At 36.7% G+C, this 26,502-nt stretch overlaps 1 protein-coding gene across 5 annotated transcripts in view; it reads right to left on the bottom strand.

The window, feature by feature from the left end:
- The window catches only part of LOC150079642 (uncharacterized), a 167,910-nt gene that overhangs the window by 40,672 nt on the left and 100,736 nt on the right, over positions 1-26,502 (bottom strand). For 4 of the 5 annotated variants that reach the window (XM_090382201.1, XM_090382199.1, XM_090382197.1 and 1 more), the window contains 4 exons: positions 14,401-14,530; positions 10,904-11,062; positions 4,900-6,059; positions 238-636 (listed from right to left, as the gene is read on the bottom strand). In XM_090382201.1, the coding sequence (XP_090238327.1) occupies positions 238-636; positions 4,900-6,059; positions 10,904-11,062; positions 14,401-14,530 (1,848 nt within the window). The remainder of the gene's footprint in view (positions 1-237; positions 637-4,899; positions 6,060-10,903; positions 11,063-14,400; positions 14,531-26,502) is intronic. The other variant, XM_090382200.1, reaches the window with a different exon arrangement.

A 26,502-nucleotide genomic window follows, 5' to 3' on the forward strand; every position in this document is an offset into this window, starting at 1 on the left:
CTAATTAGGACAAATGAGGTGTGGCCAAAGAAACCAAAAGTTGAGATTACAGCTGAAACCACATATATCAGAAAATTATATATGAATATATGTTTAGGAAAACAATATATGTTTTTAGGAAAATAATCTTGTACATTGTTCCTATAACATAAAAACTTAATTTTTATAAAAACAAATAAAAGTATGAAAAAAATTTTACTAAATGTGTTTAGTAAGTATATAAAAAAAATAACTTACATTCTGCACTCCTTTTTCTGTATCTACTTCTTGTTCTTTGGTATTACTGGGAAATGCTGCATCCAATTCTGATATAAAATTTAAGTTACTTTCAGGTGAATCATCTTCATTCTGAATATCTTCATTTTCCAGTGTTGTTACTAAAAGTTGTTCATAAATATCCTCAGAGCTGTCCTCACTTAACCAACTGGATGCACAAAGTTTGATAGTTTTTTTTAATTCTATATTATCCTGTTCTGCAATTTCCTCTTCTTTTGCTTCTTCTTCATCCTCCTCTTCATTTTTAAACACCATTTCTTCTAAAGAACTGTTAGGGCTTTGGATAGGAATATCATAATTTTGTGTGGGAGAATTTTGCTGACTATTACTGTAGTCTTCATCTAGATCCACAAGGAAGCCCTTTAAAAACAAAACATAAATGGATTAACTGTTATGCACCTCCATTAACTTTACTGTTCTAGTAATAATTAAAATAAATATAATAATTTTTATTAGTCATTTTCAATATCAAGAATCCACCAGTGCAAAACTGTACAAAATTTAATATACTAAACAAAACAAAATATTTAACGTAGCCATTCAATCATCAGTTTTTGGAGCAGTCATACCTATTTACAATACAAAGCACGTATTTTTTCAAACACTAATAAAATTTATTCTTAAGCATGCAACCTTACATTTAATTTCAAAAGTAACATGACAAGCAAATTCTTATTTAAAAAAAGGACTATTTAAAAAAAATAGAAAGAGAGAAAGAAGAATTTTGGAGAACTCAGTAACACTTTAGTAACTAAAGACAGTTTGAAATATAACAGATGTAATGGAAGTGTTGAAAGAATTTTGCACATATGATAAAGGTATAGGTATCAGTATGCTAGCAAGATATAGTTGGAACTTTGTTCATATACAATTTTTACAGTAAAAAACAATGGCATTTTATTATTAAAGCAATGTCAGATAGTCAAACATTGGTTTAATAACAGCATGAATAAAATTAAAACTGATTCAATAGAAATCATAAAGAAACAGCATTAGAACCTAGGGTTTACAATAACATAAGAGTACAAACTACAGCAAATTGTGAGAAAAACAGAAACAAAAAAAAAGCAATTGATCAGCATAATGAAAATAAGAGGAAGTTTCTTTATTTATTTCAGTTTCATAAGAAATATTTCTTAACCGACCATTACTAAAGAAAAGATTGCCAGAAATTAACTTTGAATGCTGCTGCCACATTTGCCTAGTTAAAAAAAAAAATTATTAATTTTCATTCTCTTATCTGTTTGATCTTAACTATAATTTAGTAATTTTGGTTTAATTTGGCATCAAATTGGAATATGAGCCTTATTTAATGAAACATTTCTCTGGAAACGACTGATTTATCCATCATCGACTTTTTCTTATGCATAGTTTTATATGCATATATATAGCCAACATCTGTTGTGGATGTTGAATGGATTCATAAATTCATTAGCCATAATCCCTGCTTTCCTGAAATTATGCATCCAAACAGTAGAAATAAGTCTTTCTTGATCTACAGTAGTGGGAAGGGGGTTCTTAACCTTTTTTTGTATAGTCACCTCCTCCTAATTTTTCCTGGTCTTATTCTAGTTTCAATATTTTTAAATTGATAAATACTTGATCAGAAAATTCCATTTTGTAAAGATTTTTTTATATAAACCGATGTTCTCCTACTGCAACAACTTGAAATGGAACATGTGAAGAAAAAAAAATTTGCTGAATCAAAAAAATAAATAATTATTTATGTATTTCGGGGAGCCCTCTTACCTCCGCCCCCCCCCCCCCAGCTCTTCTTTACTTCCCTTAGGGAGGCAAGCCTCTCTGGTTAAGTACACCTGATCTAGAGACTTCTATAAGCCATTTTAGTTTGTTGTAAATTTAAACTGATTCTGTTGAGTGTATGCTATATGGAATTCATTTCACTCATTCTTCACTGGATCTCATTGCTATCTGGACCATGAATAATAACAAATCCAGGGATTCTTACTTTCATAATATTTGATTAATTAAATCTGTTGCTCAGTATAGTATTATTTAAACAATGCACTTATGAAATGTGTAAAGAATATTATGGAGCACAATCTGAATGTGACTTTCATCTAGAGTAGCATGTCCCAAATCCTGCTGCTGAACCATACAAAATTACTAGATTGATTAAATATTTGGGATCTTCTTTTAAGAATAATGTAATTATGATTTATCTTTTTAAGATACTGGAAATTTCTATTTGAGATTATTGTTACATTGTTTCATTTGCACAGTAATGTTATTTATCTACTTATGCTGAATGAGTTATGTTTGTTGTTTGTTATTTTGGTTTTTAGGAGCATTAGCAACTAAGGCCATATTGCTCCAGGATATGCGGTGGTCATTCCCTGACCTTTCTGCATCCTCCGTATTTGGTGGTGACGGGCTCGAACCCCGGTCTAATCAAGAAGCGTGTGCTACGCACTGCTGCTCCTTCCCACCTGGCCACGGAGGCGCCTGAATGAGTTATGTATAAGATGGAATATAACAGCATTCAATAATACAGGATTTCAAAAAGATATTTCAGTGCACTAGTTGAATTCAAATAAATCTGTATGCTTTACTACAATCAATTTCAATCATGGGAATCTTTCTGCTCCTACCAAAGACCAAAGCTGAATATTTAACCTTAAGGTTTGGGCTTAACATGCTAATATCTTTTTAAATTGTATGGCATCACAATTGAAACCATCATCAGGCTCAATCAGAGTTTTAACTTACTAACAGTAACTTTTACTGTTATAAGTCAGTATACTCTAACCTTTTTTCCACAATAAAACTGACTTTGTTATCATGCAGTTTAATTAGAGTTAACCCTACTTTACATTAAGTCAACATGACAAAAGTTTACTGTTTTTAGGAAGGAGAAGAGATCTGATGTGTTTTCTCTGTTGCTAAAAATGTCTTTTAGGAAATGCGTTTTAAATATATCTGAGAAGGCATGCTGTATTCTGTTTCATATACTGTATAATCAATAAGTGTCAAACTAACTGGACTGCAGTGGAGGGGTTTTAACATCTTGGAGGGGTTTTAGCTCTGAAGTGAGAGAAATGTGTATGCTTAATTCACAGTCCAGATGTTCTTGTGCATGTGATCCAGTCTGTTAACTTCGTTTTAATTTGGCATCATTTGTTTTCTGTTTCAGTTTCATTTCTGGAATACTTGTTGATAATCATCATACAGAATAACAAAATGCTGGTTATGACAAGAATTTATTGGCACAAATTCAAATCAAACAAAAAGCAGACTACAATCATTAGACATTGATTCAAGTATTCATTTTTAAACAAAAATATAACTTAGTGAAGTAAGAGAATTCTTACTTACTGACAACGAGAACCATTTCTATGGGAGGAGGGAGAAAAAGGAATGGCTATCAATCCAATGTTAACTAAAGGCAAACAACATAACAGAATCAGAAAGGACATTCAGTTTTATGATGGTAAGAATTCAACATAACCTTGGCAGCAATAAGAGGAGTCAATAAAATTCAATATTCATAGCCTATTCCTTCAAAATAAACAGACCTGATGATTCAATTACTAGCAGAGTATAATATGGTACCCGAGCTGTCAGCCTAGTTAAAATGTAACTAGGTTAAAAAGTACCACATTTGACAAAACCATGGTTGGCAAGACTGAAGTTGCATAGAAAATAGGGTGTTATGGGAAAGATTAAATATGCCAATAAAATATATAAAAACAAACATGGTAGCTTCATTCATAATCCAAATATGTCCATAAAAAATGTAAATGCTAGTCAAAAACACAAATATCTACAGAGCCAGTGACGTATCCATATACAACACTGTATATGGTATACGGACGAGTGTATCATTAAGAGGGTAGACTTCAGTGGTTCCTAAACTCTGTCCAAGAAACTTGGTGCATTGCAACTCTGTTTAAGTGTACTCTGAGATAAAAACGCAACTGAGTTTAGTGGCAATCACTCTCTAGGTATGCCACATATACAGTTTCTTTTTAACTCCAAGTGTGACTCAAGCAGCAAAAGTTTGGGAACCACTGGAGTAGAGAATGAACCAGGGGTGCAAAACGTATGGCTTATGGGCTGCACACAGCTCACCACTTCTGCTGTACTTTTACCTTCTAATTTTGCAAACTAATTTTTTATTTTAAAATTCTTTTATCTTTTACTTTCCACCTTTTAAAAAAGATCAAAGTGTAAAGTCTGATATGGTAAAATATATGCAAAATGAGGAACAAACTAGTTATTTTAAATTATAAAATAATGTTTATACCCTGACTTGCTTAGTTAAATGAACACCCACAAGGCCAACCTCACGATCAAGTTTGGTCCACAACTGACTGAGTTTCTCACCACTGGTGTAAATAAATAACCTTCCTCTGCACAATTCATTAGACCTGCCCCCACGATCTACAGAAGATAGGAGTGATAACTGTCGTGGTCTCTTTTGTTTAAGGAGACTGAACTAAACTATATTTACACCATTTTTATACACATATGGTCAAATTTCAAAAGCACTAGGTCCACTATGCTATAAATTTATAAACTAACTAATTCACAAAATATAATTCATCAAACTTTATTTTAGAACTATTACGTGCAATATATATATATATATTGATGCCATACCTCATCATCTTTATCTTTCTGTGTCAAGCCTTGATCTAATCCAATAATAAGGTGGTCAAGTCTTTCTTCAGGACTTTGTTCAATAGGTGATGATACACAGCTGGATGAGCTATTTAGCTTAGTCCTAATTATGTCACTTTCTATATTATTTTCACTATTTACACTTGTTTCTAAATTACACACACTAAAGTTTTGCTTTTCACTAGGTGAAAGTTGTTCAGTTAAAGAAATAGAAATGCTTTTGAATTCCACATTTGGAGAAATTATTTCAGCAAATGGATCTTCACTAGCATTTGAAATATCTTCTTCTTCTTCTTCCTCCTCTTCTTCAAAGGAGATCTGATCTTGATCTTCACTCGTTATACTAGAATTGTCACAACCGTTGTCCACTGGAAAATGATTAACTGCATTATCCTTGTCTATTTCATTATTCACTAGTTTAATGTGAGGTTTGTTAGAAATGTGAGTGTTATTTGTATCACCTGCTATCCTTTCCTCCCTTTCGACATGAACAGCATTAGAATTTTGGTGATTAAATTCAGTGCTATCTGAATAAGAGTCCACTGGCAAATGACTATCACACTGAGCTGCACATGGAGAAGTTATATGTAATTGTGAAGTGGGCCTAATTACTTGCTGCACATCACAGTCCAAATCTGTACAAAGACTATCAACAGAAGAATTCTTGTCTTCTGAAGTATCACACTTACTGAGAGGATGGGTTTCAGACCTTTTTTTCTGTCTGACTTTGTGAGTATTTTCTTCTACTACTTCTCTAGAAGTATGTAGAAATAACTTTGGCTTCACAGGAATTGGGGGTGGTTTCCTATCTTCTGATATTTTCTTTTCAGTCAAATTACTGTCCCTCTTTAATAGCACTTTATCTTCACCTTTCTCATCCTGAAAGCTTGTTGACCACCTGCTTTTCCTAGGTAATTCCTTCTCTAAAGAACTATTTTCAAAAGCTGATCTCCTTCTCAACACCAAGGAATCACTATTGTAGTCTTGTGATTTTGATGGCTTTCTCATCTCAACACGAACAGGAGGAGGAGGTGCTTCTGGGGCATTACCACTGAACATGGCCAATTTCTGAGCAAACAGTGCTCCTCTTTTGGACTGCTTTGAGCTAATATTCTTATAGTGCTCATGAGATGTACTATCTGAAATTACACAAAAGAACTGAATTAAATATACTTAAAACTATACTCATCACAAAAGCAAATTATAAGTAATCTTCCATTTTAACTAGGACACATTTAATAAATTTACTAAACCTTCCACAACTACACTAATATTAAAAAAAAAAAAAATTCTTGTCACAAAACCATATATATACCAGTGGTTCCCAACCTTCTTGAGTATCAGGATCCTTTTTAACAAAAAAATTTTTGCAAATGCCCACTAGATAGTAGTTGCACTTTTAGCATTTGTTGATTTGAGAAAATACACAATGACAAAAAAGCTACTAAGAATTCAGTAACACTTTTAAATGAATTTGTATTTTTTAATCATAACACATAACAGAATCTATATACATTTGAAAAATATCAGAGGGGGGTGTGTGTGTGTGTGTGTGTGTGTGTGTGTGTGTGTGTAAGACATTATTTATTCGTGCGAGAATAAAATAAAGATCAAAATGACAATTCTTGGTGCACATATAGATTCATAATCCCCCTATACTAAGTTTGTAGCCCCCAGAGGTGCATAGATTGGGAATCACCAGCATATATTCTAGTGTATATGGTATTGCATGTGGTATTATAACCTATAACACTTTGTACAATGCATGGGATGAAGGATGAGAAGATGAAAGAAGATATTTGTTGACCACAGACTTGAACTTCTGTAGAATGTAATTTTCAGGAAATATATATGAAGGAAGGTAGTTCAAAAAACAAAGTTAAATGAGGAAGAAGAAAAAGTTGGTTCTGTGAGTTTGAAGTTGGACAGTAAAAGGATACTGACTGGTTGCAGCACGTGTTCGGACTGTTTTGGAAGAGAGAGCGGGAATTATATAGAAGCCAATTCAGAAGATTGCCCGTAGAAGTATCTATAGAAAAGGCATGCAGCAGAAACAGAATGTCTATGAGACAGAGAGTGGAGAGACTCTATTAGAGATGAGTCATTAATTAACCTAAATGCCATCTTTGAATGAAATCTAGAAGCCTGAGAGAAGTTTTGGAGGCACAGCCCCAGATGTGGGAACAATATTCCATGGTAGAGTGGATTTGCAATTTGTACAGAGAAAACATCTGTTTGGAAGAAAAGTAACACTGAGGGCAAAAGAGAAAACCCAGTTTTTTAGATGCAGAGGAAGCAATATTTGTAATGTGCTTATGCCAAGAGAGATTAGAAGGGTAATTCCCAATAGAGATATATGATCTTGCCTAGAAATGAGTCTCATTGGATTTTTGGTCCATTGTTGTTTTCTGCATTTATAAATGATACTGATGATGGTATATCAAGCTTAATGTCCAAGTTTGCAGATGATACAAAGGTTGGCAGGGTTGTTAAGGACACTACTGATGCTATGCTGCTGCAACAGGATCTGGAAAGGTTGAGCAGATGGGCTGAAAGGTGGCAAATGAAGTTTAACATTGACAAATGTAAAGTACTACATATGGGAAACAGTTGTTTGTTTGTTGTTTGTTCTTTGGTTTTTAGGAGCATTAGCAACTAAGGCCATATTGCTCCTTGATATGCAGTGGTCATTCCCTAACCTTTCCACATCCTCAGTATTTGGTATGGGAAACAGTAACCCCACAGCAACGTATCAACTCTGTGGTACTACACTGACAGTGGTAGAGAATGAAAAGGACCTGGGGGTATTTGTGCAGGCAGATATGAAGTTCTCTGAGCAGTGCAGATGGGCTGCAAGAGTAGCTCATGGCGTCTTGTCAATGATATACAGGAATTTTTCTAGCAGGGATAAGGAGGTGATTATTCCCTTGTATAAGGCAATAGTCAGGCCACACCTTGAGTACTGTATATAGGTCTGGAGGCCTCATTTCAAGAAGGATGTAGAGCTGCTGGAACAAGTACAGAGAAGGGTAACAAGATTAGTGAATGGAACAAAGGGTTGCTCTTAAGAAGAAAGGCTTAAGTTTTGCAAATTACAGTGTCTGGAGACTAGGCACCGGCGAGGTGATCTGATAGAAGTGTATAAACCCTTGAATGGTTTGAGCATGCTCAATGCCGATGGGATTCTTCCTCTTGCTCAGAATAATCACCTGAGAGGGCATAAATTCAAATTGAGGAAAGACAGATGTGTGGAAATTTGCCTTTAGCCAGTGGGTAGTTGGTTGGTGGAACAGACATCCATCCCTTGTTGTGGAAGTTGATAGCCTAAATAAATTTTAGGCTCAGTTGGACAGGTATTTCGAACGAACAGAGGGGTGAAATGGGAGTGATTTTTTTTTTGTTTTTTTTTTGGCTGATGCTGCATAAGCTTGCTTTCTTGCATCATATGCCTCTACTAATGTTAATGCTAATGCTAATAAGCACAGCAGTAGAAGAATCCTTTTTGCAAGATATAACACAGGACTCAGTTTTAGAGGGATTGAAATCAACTAAATTCTCATTGCACTACTGGAAAGTTACATGGATATCAACGTTTAAGGAATTGGTAATAGATATTTGAAAAGATGAGCTCTTTGTGCAGGACAAGGTTTCTCAAACTGGAAGGTGGAATACAATGTGCTATCATCAGCAAAACTATGGATAGGATTTCTGTTCAATGGAAGAAGATTATTAATATATAGGAGAAAAATAGTGGGAGAAAGAACTGAACCTTGGGGAACACCAGTATTACTGGAGAAGTCAGAAGGCAGAGAGCCATCTACCATCACCAGCAGTGAGCAGTCAGAGAGAAAACTGGATACCGAATCACAAAAAACAGCTGGAAAACCATAAGATGAAAGCTTATTTAGAAGGCCTTTATGCCAAATATGAACAAAAGCCTTTGAAATGTCAAGAGCTACTGCTTAAGTTTCACCAAACTTTTCCACTGAATTTGTCCATAGATGGGTAATATAAGCCAGAATATCATGTGAATCGACACTGACGGAATCCATACTGGCAATCGTTGATCAGATGGAAGGTTTCTAGATAGTTTAAGAATAGGCAGTTAATTGATTTCTCCATTACTTTAAAAAGAGTAGAAGTAAGTGCAATGGGACAATAATTGTATGGGAGGGATTTGTCACCCTTTTTAGAAACTGGCTGGATATGAGCAAATTTCCAAGCAGAAGGGAAAACACCTTTGGAATAAGAAAGTGAAAAAAGGCAACACAGAACAAGAGTAAGTTCAGGAGCACAGATTTTGAGAACAAGTGGAAAAATACCATAAGGACCTGGAGCTTTCTTAGCATCAAGATTGTTCAAAATCCTTCTGACATCCTTTTGGCAGAAGACAGAGGAGGCACTGAATGGAGTGTACTGGGAATGATGAGAGGTGGTTTACCAAGATACACAAGTTGGAAGAAAAATAGGATGCTAGCATATCAGCTTTATCTTTGGCTGAAGTGGCAATAGCACCATCTTGTTTTGACAGAGGTAGGAACAGAGATGGGCAAAAGTTGTGGCCAATAGCTTTGGCAAGAAACCAGAATGCTCGACTACCATTTGAACAAGAAGCAAGTTTTCTACTCTTAGCCTGTTCAAAATCTAGTTTGGACTGATTAATAACTGTTTTACAATTGTTGCGAGTTTTGATTACAAGCCAATTACGATATACAACATTCTTCTCTTGAACAGCCTTAGCACATTTACTGGAAAACCAAGGTTTAAATAAAGAACAAGATTTTAAGGTGGAATGTGGAATAAAAAGTTTCTTCCCTATAAGAATAATTTCACTGACACAATCTGAGCACTTAAAGGACCACTAACCTCAACAATGCACTTAGGTTTGTTCATGAGAAAAAGGTCAAGCATGCTGGCTGCATAGTTAGGATTGTCTGGTATTCTAGTAGGTAAATGAACAATCTGTGAGAGGTCATTAGTAATTAAAAAGCCTCAGTACCTCACCAGCTGGTTCAGTGTGACTAGAAAACGGAAGCCAGATGGAGTTGTGAACAGTAAAATCGCCAAGGAAAATTACCTTGCTCTTAGGAACGTTGGACTGGAGAAGGTAAAGTTTCAACGATAGAGGCAACAGATGAATTTGACAAAATGTGGTAGAGAGATTTTAAACCAGAAAAGATTGAAAAGAGAAGAGTTCATATTATAAGTCTCTGACTGGGAGTATCAGAATGGACATATACATAAGTACCACCTTTAAAGATCGTACAGCAAATAATTCAATAACTGAGATGAGCAGTGGTAGAATCAATCAATATGATGCAACGAGGTTATGAGGCAAAATCAGTGTGTCATATCTATAGACATGAAACACTGATGTTGAAATTTATAAATTGAGCATATTCTATGATCGGTTTGCCTGTTTTTCAGATAAAAAACCATATAACTTGACAGGAACTGAAACTAGACCTATACATGGAGTGAAAGAACAATATGTTGTTGTTATTTGGTTTTTAGGAGCATTAGCAACTAAGGCCATATTGCTCCGGGATATGTGATGGTCATTCCCTGACCTTTCCGCTGTTTGTTTGTTTGTTATTTGGTTTTTAGGAGCATTAGCAACTAAGGCCATGTTGCTCCAGGATATGCGGTGGTCATTCCCTGACCTTTCCGCATCCTCCGTATTTGGTGGTGATGGGCTCGAACCCCGGTCTAATCAAGAAGCGTGTGCTATGCACTGCTGCTCCTTCCCACCTGGCTACAGAGGTGCCTGAAAGAACAATAGTTATAGTCACTGCACTAAAAACAAAAGCTTTAGCATCTAAGAAATGTGGCATTCACTTCAGTGAGGTATAATCAAAAAAAAAAAAAAAAAACGTATATTGTATAAATACAAGGTGCAGACGACTGACTTATTACAATGATTTACATGCAGTCCAATAATATTTGTGCGAGATATGCAGTATAATCATGATATATACCCTACCTTGGGCAGATCTCCACACAACCATATTTAGCTGCCCAGTATACACAGCCTGTTTTATTGCAAATACTAATGCTGAGTGACTTCTTCCAGTCGTTCTCTCCCCATTTAGCGTTAAAACTTCATCTCCTGACTTTAGTCCTGCCAAGTCACTTGGACTTCCTAATATAAAAAGTAAACAAAATATAGTGTTTCCCAAATGAGCCTTAAAAGTTTTATCAGAATGCTGTACACATCAACACCTTTATATTATTTTGTTTTATAGTGATCTCATACAATGATATTGGAACCTACAGCATAATACAATATCATGAAATGGCTAAGGGCTGGAAAGCCAGAAGAAAAAAGAACCACCTGTGGACTGAGGCTCACAGAAAACATAATAATAATTGTAAACCAGATGAAAGATCTCATCAATGGAAAAACTGAAAGCTAATGGTTTTTCCCATTACTTTGGAAAATGTTTTTGGTAAGAACATTAAGATGATACCCAAGGAATAAGAGAGTGCAAAATGGCAACACAAAACAGGAATTAATTCTAAGGGCTGCAAGTCTTAAGAAGAACAATTGGGTAAATGCCATTAGGACCTGGAAATCTGATAATATTAGAAATTTACAGGCTTCTTCTAATCAACACAGCATGGGTTTGTTAAAGGAAGGTCTTGTCTGACCAATTTGATTGGATACTATGATGAGGTCACAAAGGAACTGGATGCAAAAAATAATTTTGATATCATATACTTGGATTTCAGGAAAGCTTTTTATACTTGCACAGGGAAGACTGCTATACAAATTGGAGCAGTATGGCATTAAGGGCAAGTTGCTACAATTTTTTTTTTTTTTTTTTTTGTTAGTTGTTGGCGCATCGGCTTCCGTGGCCATAATGCACCTCCCAAAGTTTTGCATTTTTTACTCTGATCCAAGCCCAAGGTGGGATTCGAACCCGCGACCTTTGGGTTGCCAGGCAGACACTTTACCCAACTGGCTAGCCCGGTCGGCGTTGCTACAATGGATAAAGGGATGGTTGAGTGGGAGACAACAGAAATTGGTAATCAATGGACACTGTTCTTCATGGACTAGTTATTAGTTGAGTTCTCCAGGATTCGGTGCTGGGTCCATCATTGTTTTGTGTATTCATCAACGATATTGATAAGGATATATCAGGCTTAATGTCCAAGTTTTCAGATGATACAAAGGTTGGCAGGGTTGTTAATGACAGTAAAGACAGTATGCTACTGCAAATGGATCTAGGTAAGTTGGGCAAATGGGCTGAGAAGTGGCAACTGAAGTTTAACATTGACAAATGCAAAGTACTGCATATGTAGTAGTAACCCAAGAGAAACGTACCAACTGTATAGTACTATACTCAGGGAAGTGAAGAGTGAAAAAGACCTAGGCATAAGTGTGCAGTCAGATATGAAGTTCACTGAGCAGTGCAGATGGGCTGCCAGAGCAGGTCATGGAGTCTTGTCAATGGTGTATAGGAATTTTGCTAGCAAGGACAAGGAGGTGATTATCCTGTTGTACAAGGCAATGGTCAGGCCATACCTTGAATACTGCATACAGGTCTGGAGGCTCATTTTAGGAAGGATGTAGAGTTGCTAGAATGAGTACAAAGAAGGGCAACAAGATTAGTGAGGGGAACAAAGGGGTGCTCTTATCAAGATAGGCTTAAGTTGTGCAAATTGCAGCACCTGGAGACTAGGCACATGAGAGGTGATCTGATTGATGTGTATAAGGCCTTGTATGGGTTGAGCAAGCTCAATGCTGATGAGATTCTTCCTCTTGTTCAGATTAAGAACCTGAGGGGGCATAAATTCAAACTGAGAAAGACAGTTGTAGAATAGATGTGCGGAAATTTGCCTTTAGTAGTTGATTGCTGGAACAGATTCCCATCTCTTGTAAATTTAAGGTTGAGCTGGATAAGCATTTGGAGTGAATAGATGAATATAATGGGAGGGGTTTTTTTTGGCTGATGCTGCATAAGCTTGCTTTCTTGCATCGTATGCCTCTGTTAATGCTAATGCTAATTTCTGTCCAAAAACCAAAACAGGCATTGGTATAGTATGAAATTACAAGATTATCAATGCAAGAATTAAAGAAAAAGTAAGATGCTAAAAATAAGTCAGCTTTAACTTAAGATGAAAGCACAATAGAACTATCAAGATGTAAAGGAGTTGAAACTGTAAATGGACAGAAACTGTGACTAAAAAAATGGCTTTGGCAAGATAGCAGAAGACTCAACTAACAGTTGTACAAGAAGTAAGTTTTGTACTCTTGGACTTTTCAAAATAAAGTCTAGTTTTATTAATAACTTCTTTCTAATTATTGTTAATGTAATTAGAAAATAAAGTAGAGATCTGGATGTAAGCCAGTTGCATTAAATTTTATTCTTTCCCAAATGTCATTAATAATTTTTTATGGCCAGTCTGCCCTTGGCTAAGACTGAGGACTATCCATATAAAGCAATTGATGCCAATCAGAAAGTTACATTTGTAGTTTACTGACAAATAAAAAATATATATATAAAATAATCAATAATGCTGAATGTACATCTTTCAGCTGGAGTTATAAATGAACAAAATTCACTGAAAACTATATATTTGTATGCTAATACTTAAACTAGTGGTTTTTAACCCGTGTTTTACAGAATCTTAGGGGTTTACAAAGGGTCTCATAATTCAAATGAAAAGATTAAGGAACTGGATAATTTCTAGGCTATAATTCTTCTAATAAATAAGTTTGATTCATCAGAAATTGTTAAAACATTTTTTTTGAAATAAGATGTTTACAAAGCCCAAGTAAATTTAAGGCAAAAGCCTCATGCAATAGAACATTACTGTGCAGGTTAGAGCAGCCTATTTATGAGGCAGAAAAAAAAAAAAAAAAAAATGCCAAAACTGTACTATGGGAATGGCGTGCACTTTAAATAGACAGCAATATATAAATAAAAATAAAATAAATAAAAAGTTATTTTTATTTAGAGTAAATTTTTTGGTTTTACATATAGTGCAATACCAAAAAAACTTGTGGTGACACAATAAAAGATTGATGCATTCATAACAAACCTAGTTTACAGAGAAACTAGTTTTTAATTTAGAGAGGTACAGTTTTATTTATATATTTCTCTTTTTTAAAAAAAACAGTGTTTTTTTTTTTTTTCAAGAGAAATATTTTCCTTCAAATTTTTCTTTCCACATAACTAACTAAACAGAACATAACTAAGAGAAAGTTTCCATGTGGCCACAGTTCTGCAAAAACACTAGAAAATAATTTTTAGTTTTAAAATATTTTCTCTTTCTTGAATATTAAATAAACTGTCAGAGGTAATATTATTTTTCTGCAGCAAGATGAGAAATATATTTCTCATCTTACAGAAAAATATTGTACTAATCCTTGATATTTTGCAAGGTGCATATACTATATAAACATATCAGGTTTTAAATTAACTTCTTATAAGTTAATTTTAAATATTTGATTCCAAACAAAAAATTACTAACCTGCTGAAACAGTATCTACAAGAGCTGTACTTCCATAACTTATACCTCCATTTAATGTAAAACCAAAGCCTTTGGAATCTCCACTGTGTTTTAGCAGAATAGTCAGATTAATTTCCTCTCCATTTCCTCTCTGTAATATATTTAATCAAGAATCATGTTCAACTAATTTTTTTTTATTATTTACACATAATAGCATTAGCATTAGCATTAGTAGAGGCATTTGATGCAAGAAAGCAAGCTTATGCAGCATCAGCCAAAAAAAAAAAAAAAAAAAAAAAAAAGTAACATAAATAAATAAAAATAACCACTTCCACTTCACCCCTCTGTTCGTTCGAAATACCTGTCCAGCTGAGCCTTAAACTTATTTAGGCTATCAACTTCCACGACAAGGGATGGAAGTCTGTTCCACCCACCAACCACCCGCTGGCTAAAGGCAAATTTCCGCACATCTATCCTACATCTGTCTTTCCTCAATTTGAATTTATGCCCTCTCAGGTGATTTTTCTGAGCTAGAGGAAGAATCCCATCAGCATTGAGCATGCTCAAACCATTCAAGGCTTTGTACACCTCTATCAGATCACCCCGCTGGTGCCTAGTTTCCAGACACTGTAATTTGCAAAACTTAAGCCTTTCTTCGTAAGAGAACCCCTTTGTCCCATTCACCAATCTAGTTGCCCTTCTCTGTACTCGTTCCAGCAGCTCTACATCCTTCCTGAAATGAGGCCTCCAGGCCTGTATACAGTACTCTAGGTGTGGCCTGACCATTGCCTTATACAAGGGAATAATCACCTCCTTATCCCTGCTAGAAAAATTCCTATATATCATTGACAATACACCATGAGCTACTCTTGCAGCTCGTCTGCACTGCTCAGAGAACTTCATATCTGCCTGCACCACCACCCCCAGGTCCCTTTCATTCTCTACCACTGTCAGTGTAGTACCACAGAGTTGATACGTTGCTCTGGGGTTGCTGTTTCCCATATGTAGTACTTTACATTTGTCAATGTTAAACTTCATTTGCCACCTCGAAGCCCATCTGCTCAACCTTTCCAAATCCTGTTGCAGCAGCATAGTGTCAGTAGTGTCCTTGACAACCCTGCCAACCTTCGTATCGTCTGCAAACTTGGACATTAAGCCTGATATACCATCATCAATATCATTTATAAATACAGAAAACAATAAAGGCCCCAATACTGAACCCTGAGGGACTCCACTAATAACATTAGTCCACGATGAGCAGTGTCCATTGATTACCACTCTCTGTCTTCTCCCCCTCAACCACCCCTTTATCCATAGCAGCAACTTGCCTCCAATGCCACACTGCTCCAATTTGTGCAGCAGTCTTCCATGTGCAACAGTATCAAAAGCCTTTCTAAGATCCAAGTATATAATATCAAAGTTATTCCCTGCATCCAGTTCTTTTGTGACTGCATCATAGTATCCAATCAAATTGGTCAGGCAAGACTTCCCCTTAACAAAACCATGCTGTGTCCTAGCTATAACTGAAGTCTTGTCTAGATGATCCTGCAGTGCTTCTTTCACCAGTGCCTCCATTAATTTTCCGGGAACAGAAGTTAAACTCACAGGTCTATAATTACTTGTGTCAGCCTTTGATCCCCCTTTGTGAATTGGGGTCACATTTGCACATCTCCAGTCAATGGGTACCTCCCCTGAGTCCAAGGAAGCTCTCATAATTATGGCTAAGGGTTTGCTTACCTCCTTTGCTGCCTCCTTTAATATAACTGGATAGATCCCATCCACCCCAGGTGCCTTTCTTGTGTTTATCTTCAACAATTTCTCCTCCACTTTGCTCTCAGTTATTACAAGATTCTCTAGCTTACTGCTAGAGTTGAATACACCTCTGGCATTCCCCTCGCTGAATAACTCCTCATGTGTGAATGTCGATGCAAAATATTCATTTAGTTTGTTAGCTACCCGAGCAGGGTCATCAACAGTTGACCCATCGATCAAATTATCGATCGAATATCAAATTAATTTTGATTAAAAGAAAAGCTACTGACTTGAATCAGTTTAGGAAATTAATGGAAAGCATGCTACACATCACAGTTGATGATTAGCATGTCACCTATAGTCTAAGTATTCAGATTTGATAATATATCCCCATCAACCAATAATTATCTATGATGTGGAACAGTTCAGGTACAAGCTTTCTAGATTATATGTAGTTCAGCTGGACTGGTTTTCATTTTTAAAAAAAACAGGAAATTAACTTTTTTTTTTTGTAAGTTCTAGTTAATTATCAAATCAATTATCAAGTGAATATTTATCAATGTTCATAGTTAATGAGATACAGATCTACAAGATACTAATTGACACACTGAACAGAAAAAGAACAGAACATGAATTTGGAATATAATTTGGAGAACAGGATACAGGGAATGAATATTAGATACATCCTATTAAAGAGGTAGCTAAGAAAAAAAATTTTAATATGGAGCAAATGAAGAAGACAGAATACTTCTTTATTCTTATTTTTCACTTCATTTTAAAAAGGACAAAAAATATTTCAGTCATCTAGATGAAACAATGAATGATTTTGCCATCCAGTAAATCATTTAAACTGCTTGGAACAGCTTAATAACATACTAAACAACTTTTTCTTAATGGTAAATTTTGAAATTCAGTATATCATAAACAATCAAAAATCAGTAACAAATCAGTTACATACAAAAAAAAGTATATATGACAAAGTTATATACAAAATCAGTTATACAATTTTTAAAATTAAACTTCATGAAAATTGCCAGATAAAAAGCAGTCAACTACTTGTGTTCTTATTTATTTTTGATTCCGCTTAGATATTGTTAAAAAGATGCAGAATAAATTTGGAGCAGTGTGGCATTAGGGGAAAGTTATTGCTTTGGATAAAGAGATGGTTAAGAGTGGTTGCCAATGGGCACTGCTCTTCTTAGTCTTCTGTTATTAGTTGAGTTCCCTAGGGTACGGTGCTGGGCCCAGTGTTTTATATATTTGTTAATGATACTGCTGAAAGCATATTCAGGTTTAACGTCTAAGTTTTCAGATAATATGAAGGTTGGCAGGGTAGTTAATAACAATAATCAGGCTATGCTACTGCAACAGGATCAGGAAAAATTAGGCAAATGAGCTGAGAAGTGGCAATTAATTTTAACATTGACGAATGCAAGGTATTGTATAGCAGCAACCTCAGAATAACATATCAACCATGTGGTACCACACTCAGGGTAGTGGAGAATAAAAAGACCTGGTGTAATTATGCAGTCAAATGAAGTTCTCTGAGCATGCAGATGGGCTGCTAGGACAGCTCATGAGATTTTGTTAAATGATATATACGAATTTTGGCAACAAGGATAAGGAAGTTATTATTCTGTTATATAAAGAAATGGTTAGGCCACATTTTGAGTACTGCGTATAACTCTGGAGGCCTCACTTTAAGAAGTGATGTGGATCTGTTGGAATGGATGCAGAGTAGAGCAACAAGATTAGCGAGGGAAAAAAAGGGATGCTCTTACTAGGAAAGGCTGCAGTTCTGCAAATGCAGTGTCTGGAAACCAGACACCTGCAAGAAGATTTGATTGAGGTGCTTAAGGCTTTGAATGGATTGAGTAAGCTCAATGCTAATGACATCCTGCCTCTTGTGCTAACTACACACAACAGGGATCATAAATTAAAATTGAGGAAAACTGGTAAAGGACAGATGTGTGCAAATTTTCCTTCAGCCAGCGGATGGTTTATTATTGGAACATACTTACATCTGGAAAGTAAGTTTGTTCCAATAATAAATTCAAGGAAGAACTAGATAAAGTGTTAGCAGGAACAAACAGATGACAGAGGAAGTGTTGTTTGTGGTTTTTTTTTTTTTTTTGGTTGATGCTGTATAAGCTTGCTTTCTTGCATCATTTACCACTATTAATACTAATACATGCATTAAATATAAAACTACTGAAGCATTCCCCTCCCCACATACTTCTCCTTCAACCCATGCACGGTACTGAGTACTATAGGTTTTGATGCCTTTCGTGCTTGGGGTTTTCATATAAAAAAAAAAAAAAAAAAAAAACAGCTTGCATTTAATGAAATTTTTTTATTCTAGTTCGGTACACAATTAAGTTTCAAAAGAGAGTGATTATAAGCAATAACTAAAAACTGCATAAATTCTAAATTCATCTGTGAATTGCATAAACACATAGAAAATGTGCTTTTCAGGAAATTTTGTTTTTATAATGAATATTTACTTTTGTCCTTATAGACTTTTGTCTTTATAACATAAAGACTCTCCCATCCTCTCAATTATTACTTTTGATTAATATCAAAAAATTAAAACTGTCTCTTAATATTTCAGCTTCAATTTAGGAACTATACATTGAGGATATTGAAATAAAAAATCATTATGGAACAGAGACTGCTAATGATACTTTTTTTCTGCTGCCTATTACACAAAGTGATTTGATCAGTACTGTATATCAAGGGAAAAGCAGTATCAAATTTTAAAAAGTTATTTTCAATAACTTTTTATCAATTTATTCTGCTGTACCTGTATCAATATTTTATGGAGCAGTCCTCTGACTCAACCACTCTCTCTCTCTCTCTCTCTCCTTACTAACCAGTCTTCCTCTGTCTCCAACTTTTTTTCTCATAAATATCTAGCAGATTTGTATCTGTGACCTAATTTCATGATACCACTCCCTCTTCATCATCAGAAAATAAACAGCAATGGCCAAAACACTTCCTCTATATGACCTTGAAACTAGCATAGTTGAGAGGTAAGCCAACATTTAAAAGCTTCCTTTGATGTTAATTAACAATCTGCACCTCCATATTTTCAAGGCCTTACTATTCTTTAACCTTCCCATGTCCCACTCTGCTTGTTAACAGGAGAGACTGCTTCTACAGAGATGGGATACAAGAATATTTGCTGATACTATCAAGGCAGTGTTAGGTGGGTCAGAAAACTGCTAGTTGAGGGGATACACGGACTAATAGATTAACAGTAGACACTGGCAGAGGTGAAAGTGATTCTTGCATTGCTTCCATTGGAATGAGCAGCAGCCTGGAAAACAAGATGCAGGGGATTTCGGAGACTGCTGTGAGTCATTGTGGTAAAGTAAATATATGGGTTGTGTTAGAGTAGCTAAGAATAGGAACAGTTGCATGTATACTTGCATGTACAGCAATGCTAGGAGTTTGGTAAAAAAATTTGATGAATTTGAGGTGTTGTTCAAAACATCAAAGGATGATATTATTGGGATATCGGAGATGTGGTGTCACACAGATATAAGGGAATACAGAACTGGAATTTGGGAAGTACAATGTGTACAGAAGGATAGACAGGATAGGAAGGGAGGAGGGGTTATGCTATTAGTTAAGAAACACATAAAATCCAAGGAGGTACAGCCAGTCGACATCACAGGACAGTGCAGTGTCGAGTCAGTTTGGTGTGACATAAGCACTGGGAAAACAAAATTGAGAGTAGGAGAGTGTTATAAACCTAATGACTCTGATGAGTATAATGAAAACTGAACAAGGAAATAAAGTGGGCCAGTAAATCAGAGAGTCTTATAATGGGGAATTTTAATTTCCCATTATATTGACTGGAATTTGTGGGTTGGTCACTCACACACTAGTAAGGCATTTGTGGATTTATTGGATGATTGTTTTCTACATCAGCATGTTTGGAGGCAACTAGAGGAAGTAATACTCTTGATCTGATTATCAGTAGTGATTCTTCATGCATTAAGAATCTGCAGATAAAGGAACCACTAGGTGGCAGTGGTCACAGTGTGCTGAAGTGGGATTTACTCAAATAGGTAACTAACATCAGGGGTAAAGGGAAGGGTTTTTGCTTTCGTAAAGGCTACTACGGAGGTCTGAGAAAGTATTTAAATTCTATACGGTGGGCCCAACTGATGATGTTACCAACAGCAAATTCAAAATTGGAAGCATTCAAAGAATTAATCTTGGAAGCTACTAGGATTTACATACCAACTAAGAAATATTGTTCAAGGTTTAGGCCTAAATGAATGTCAGATGAACTAATGAGACATATGGCAGAGAAGAAAAATGCATGGGATACATAAAAATTAATGGGTGACATGGAAGCCTATGATAGATATAAGTTGGTCTGTAACCAAGGCAGATTATGAGAAATCCTTGGCAAAGGATGCAAATAAAAACAGAAAAGAGTTCTTTACCTATGTAAACTCTACAAGGAAAGGGATGAATCAGATTGGTCCACTGGATATTGATGGTTCAACAGTTGAGAATCCTGCTCAGGTGGCTAACAACTAAATGAGTATTTTGCATCTACATTCACACATGAAGAGTTATTCAGAGAGGGGAATTCCAGAGGTGAACTAAACTGTGGCAGTGAGCTAGATGATTTTGTAATAACTGAGAGGAAAGTGGAGGAGAAATTGTTGAAGATAAACATAAAAAAAGGCACCCGGGGTGGATGGAATCTATCCAGTTATATTAAAGGAGGCAGCAAAGGACGTAAGCAAACCCTTAGCCATAATTATGAGCACTTCCTTGAACTCAGAGGAGGTACCCATGGACGGGAGATGTGCAAATGTGACCCCAATTCACAAAGGAGGATCAAAGGGGGACAAAAGTAATTATAGACCTGTTAGTTTAACTTCTGTTCCAGGAAAATTAATGGAAGAAATAGTTAAAGAAGCACTGCAGGATCATCTAGACAAGACTTCAGTTATAGCTCAGACACAGCATGGTTTTGTTAAGGGAAAGTCTTGCCTGACCAATTTGATTGGATACTATGATGTGGTCACAAAGGAACTGAATGTAGGGCATAACTTTGATATCATATATTTGGATCTTAGAAAGGCTTTTGACACTGTTGCACATGGAAGGCTGCTGCACAAATTGGAGCAGTGTGGCATTGGAGGCAAATTGCTGCTATGGATAAAGGGATGGTTGAGTGGGAGAAACAGAATGGTAATCAATGGACACTGCTCTTCGTGGACTAATGTTATTAGTGGAGTCCCTCAGGGTTCAGTGTTAACCCCATTGTTGTTTTCTGTATTTATAAATGATATTGATGATGGTATATCAGGCTTAATGTCCAAGTTTGTAGACGATATGAAGGTTGGCAGAGTTGTTAATGACAGTACGCTGCTACAACAGGATCTAGAAAAGTTGATCAGATGGTCTGAGAGGTGGGCAAATGAAGTTTAACATTGATAAATGTAAAGTATTACATATTAGCATTAGCATTAGAATTAGTAGAGGCATAAGATGCAAGAAAGCAAGCTTATGCAGCATCATTAAAAAAAAAAAAAAAAAAACCATTTCACTGCTCCGTTCGTTCCAAGTACCTGTCCAGCTCAGCCTTAAATTTATTTAGGCTATCAACTTCCACAACAAAGGATGAACGTCTGTTCCACCAACCAACTACCAGCTGGCTAAAGGCAAACTTCCGCACATCTATTCTACAACTGTATTTCCTCAATTTGAATTTATGCCCTCTCAGGTGATTATTCTGTGCAAAAGGAAGAATCCCATCAGCATTGAGCATGCTCAAACCATTCAAGGCTTTATACACCTCAATCAGATCATCTCGCAGGTGCCTAGTCTCCAGACACTGTAATTTGCAAAACTTAAGCCTTTCTTCTTAAGAGCAAGCCTTTGTTCCATTGACTAAACTTGTTGCCCTTCTCTGTACTCGTTACAACAGCTCTACATCCTTCTTAAAATGAGGCTTCCAAACCTGTATACAGTACTCAAGGTATGGCCTAACCATTGCCTTTTATAAGCAGATAATCACCTCCTTATCCCTGCTAGAGAAATTCCTGTATATCATTGACAAAACACCATGATCTGCTCTTGCAGACTATCTGCACTGCTCAGAATACTTCGTATCTGCCTGCACAATTACCCCCAGTTCCTTTTCATTCTCTACCACTGTCAGTGTAGTACCACACAGTTGATACGTTACTCTGGGGTTCATGCTTCCCATATATAGTACTTTACATTTGTCAATGTTAAACTTCATTTGCCACCTCTTAGCCCATCTGCTCAACTTTTCTAGATCCTGTTGCAGCAGCATAGCATCAGTAGTGTCCTTAACAACCCTGCCAACCTTTGTATCAACTGCAAACTTGGACATTAAGCTTGATATACCATCATCAATATCATTTATAATTACAGAAAACATCAATGGACCCAACACTGAACCCTGAGGGACTACACTAATAACATTAGTCCAAGAGATGAGCAGTGTTCATTGATTACCACTCTCTATCTTCTCCCACTCAACCATCCCTTTATCCATAGCAGCAATTTGCCTCCAATGCCACACTGCTCCAATTTGTTCAGCAGTCTTCCATGTGCAACAGTATCAAAAGCCTTTCTAAGATCCAAATATAATTGATATCAAAATTATTCCCTGCATCCAGTTCCTTTGTATCAACAGTATCAAAAGCCTTTCTAAGATCCAAATATACGATATCAAAGTTATTCCCTGCATCCAGCTCCTTTGTGACCACATCATAGTATCCAATAAAATTGGTCAGGCAAGACTTTCCCTTAACAAAACCATGCTGTGTCCGAATTATAACTGAATTCTTGTCTAGATGATGCTGCAGCGCTTCTTTATCATAGTATCACATCATAGTATCCAATCAAATTGGTCAGGCAAGACTTTTCCTTAACAAAACCATGCTGTGTCTGAGCTATAACTGAATTCTTGTCTAGATGATGCTGCAGTGCTTCTTTAACCAGTGCCTCCATTAATTTTCCTGCAACAGAAGTTAAACTAACATGTTTATAATTACTTGTGTCACCCTTTGATCCTCCTTTGTGAATTAGGGTCACATTTGTACAACTCCAGTCCATGGGTACCTCCCCTGAGTCCAAAGAAGCTCTCATAATTATGGCTAAGGGTTTGCTTACGTCCTTTGCTGCCTCCTTTAATATAACTGGATAGATTCCATCCACCCCGGGTGCCTTTTTTATGTTTATCTTCAACAATTTCTCCTCCACTTTCCTCTAAGTTATTACAAAATCATCTATCTCACTGCCAGAGTTTAATTCACCTCTGGCATTCCCCTCCCTGAATAACTCCTCATGTGTGAATGTAGATGTAGATGCAAAATACTCATTTAGTTTGTTAGCCACCTAAGCAGGATCATCAACAGTTGACCAATCAATATTCAGTAGACCAATCTGATTAATCTCTCTCCTTCTAGAGTTTGCATAAGTAAAGAACTCTTTGCTGTTTTTCTTTGCATCCTTTGCCAAATATTTCTCATAATCTCCCTTGTGACTTGGTTACAGACCAGCTTATATCTATCATAGACTTCCATGTGACCCATTAATTTATATGTATCCCATGCATTTTTCTTCTCTGCTACAGGTCTCATTAGTTTATCTGACATCCATTTAGGCCTAATGGATGTCAGATAAACCTTGAACAATATTTCTTAGTTGGTATGTAAAGCCTAGTAGCTTCCAAGATACATTCTTTGAATGCTTCCGATTTTGAATTTGCTGTTGGTAACATCATCAGTTGGTCCCACCGTATAGAATTTAAATACTATCTCAGACCACCGTAGTCACCTTTACGAAAGGAAAAACCCTTCCCTTTGCCCCTGATGGTAGTTACCTCTTTGAGTACATTCCACTTCAGCACACTGTGTTCACTGCCACATAATGGTTCCTTTATCTGCAGATTCTTAATGCATGAAGAATCACTACTGATAATCAGATCAAGAGTATTACTCCCTGTAGTTGCCTCCCGAACATGCTGATGTAGAAAACAATCATCCAATAAATCCACAAAAGCCTTTATAGTGTGTGAGTGACCAACCCACAAATTCCAGTCAATATCTGGGAAATTAAAACCCCCCATTATAAGACTCTCTGATTTACTGGCCCACTTTATTTCCTTGTTCAGTTTTCATTATACTCATCAGAGTCATTAGGTTTATAACACTCTCCTACTCTCAATTTTGTTTTCCCAGTGCTTATGTCACACCAAACTGACTCGACACTGCACTGTCCTGTGATGTCGACTGGCTGTACCTCCTTGGATTTTATGTGTTTCTTAACTAATAGCATAACCCCTCCTCCCTTCTTATACACATTGTATTCCCCAAATTCCAGTTCTGCATTCCTTATATCTGTGTGACACCATGTCTCTGATATCCCAACAATATCTGCCTTAGATGTTTTGAGAAATCATCATTCACCTGTTCCTATTCTTAGCTACCCTAACACAACCCATGTGTTTACTTGTACTGCAATGACTCCCAGCGGCGCCTCCGTAGCCAGGTGGGCAGGAGCAGCACACCCTTCTTGATCAGACCGGGGTTCGAGCTCGTGCCCACCAAATAGGTAGGATGCGGAAAGGTCAGGGAATGACCACCGTATATCTCCGGAGCAATATGGCTTTAGTTGCTAATGCTCCTAAAAACCAAATAACAAACAAACATGACTTCCAGCAGTCTTTGAAATACCTTGCATCTTGTTTTCCAGGCTGCTGCTCATTCCAATAGAAGCTATTAGTCCTTGTATCCCCCAAAGCTAGCAGATTTCTGACTCAACTAACACTGCCTTGATAGCATCAGCAAATATTCTGCACCCTTTCTATTTTAGTGTATCCCATCCCTGTAGAAGCAGTCTCTCCTGTTAACAAGTACAGACCAAGCTGAAAAAAATTCTACCTCTTGAGCCTTGCACAATCTTTTCAGGGCCGTATTGATCGGCAAGGCTCTCATCATATACTCCCTCCTATCGTGTCTGGGCAGAATTGCAGACACTTTCAAATTCAACCCTAATTCATGGCTTTTTTTCAACAGTGACCTGTACTTGTTAAGGAATTCCACCGGTCTCCTACTCTTAATATCATTAGTGCCAATGTGTACAACAATATCACCTTTTGTGCCCTTATAAGATGATATCTGCTCTACAACGTCATCAACCTTTGCCCCTGGCAGACATACCCTGGTCCTGTTCCACCTATCCTTTTTACATACAGTGTTCCCCGTTTCCCTGACAATAGAGTCACCGACAACTACTAGTTCCAGTGGGACCAGCGCATTCTGCCTTGGGGGTTGCCACTGTGTGCGTGATGATCAAGTGCAAGTACTGGCAGCTGAGTGCTTGATGGGCGCCTCAATTTAGATCCTTCGAGGGCATCCACCTTGTCCTTCAAGCTCTCATATAGGCCCTTACATCATGCACACTCAAAGACATTCCACTTGGCAATATCATGTTCCATACCTGATTGCTCCACAAACATCAAGCAAGCAGTGCATTTTAAAAGGCTGTGATTCAGAGGGCAACTGCCCCCCCTCAGTCATCCCCTGAGCCACAGCACTTCCATTGGCTTGAGCCTTTTGCTTTGCTGAAATGGGAAGCAGTAATCCCAGAGTAGTGTATCAACTCTATGTTACTACACTGACAGTGGTAGAGAATGAAAAGGCCCTGGTGTAATTGTGCAGGCAGATATGAAGTTTTCTGAGCAGTGCAGATGGTCTGCAAGAGTAGCTCATGGTGTCTTGTCAATGATATACAGGAATTTTTCTAGCAGGGATAAGAAGTGATTATCACCTTGTATAAGCTGATGGTCAGGCCACACCTTGAGTACTGTATACAGGTCTGGAGGCCTCATTTTAAGAAGGATGTAGAGCTGTTGTAACAAGTACAGAGAAGGGCAACAAGATTAGTGAATGGAACAAACGGTTGCTTTTATGAAGAAAGGCTTAAGTTTTGCAGATCACAGTGTTTGAAGACTAGGCACCTGCGAGGTGATCTGATTGAGGTGTATAAAGCCTTGAATGCTTTGAGCATGCTCAATGCTAATGGGATTCTTCCTCTTGCTCAGAATAATCACCTGAGAGGGCATAAATTCATATTGAGGAAAGACAGTTGTAAATTAGATGTGCAGAAGTTTGCCTTTAGCCAGCGGGTAGTTTATTGGTGGAACAGACTTCCATCTTTTGTTGTGAAAGTTGATAGCCTAAATAAATTTAAGGCTGAGCTGGACAGGTATTTGGAATGAATAGAGGGGTGAAATCGGAGCTTTTGTTTGTTTGTTTTTTTGGCTGATGCTGCATAAGCTTGCTTCCTTGCATCGTGTGCCTC

This window comes from Mastigoproctus giganteus, chromosome 10, assembly GCF_048544385.1.
Source record: "Mastigoproctus giganteus isolate SK-2022 chromosome 10, ASM4854438v1, whole genome shotgun sequence".
NCBI lineage: Eukaryota > Metazoa > Arthropoda > Arachnida > Uropygi > Thelyphonidae > Mastigoproctus > Mastigoproctus giganteus.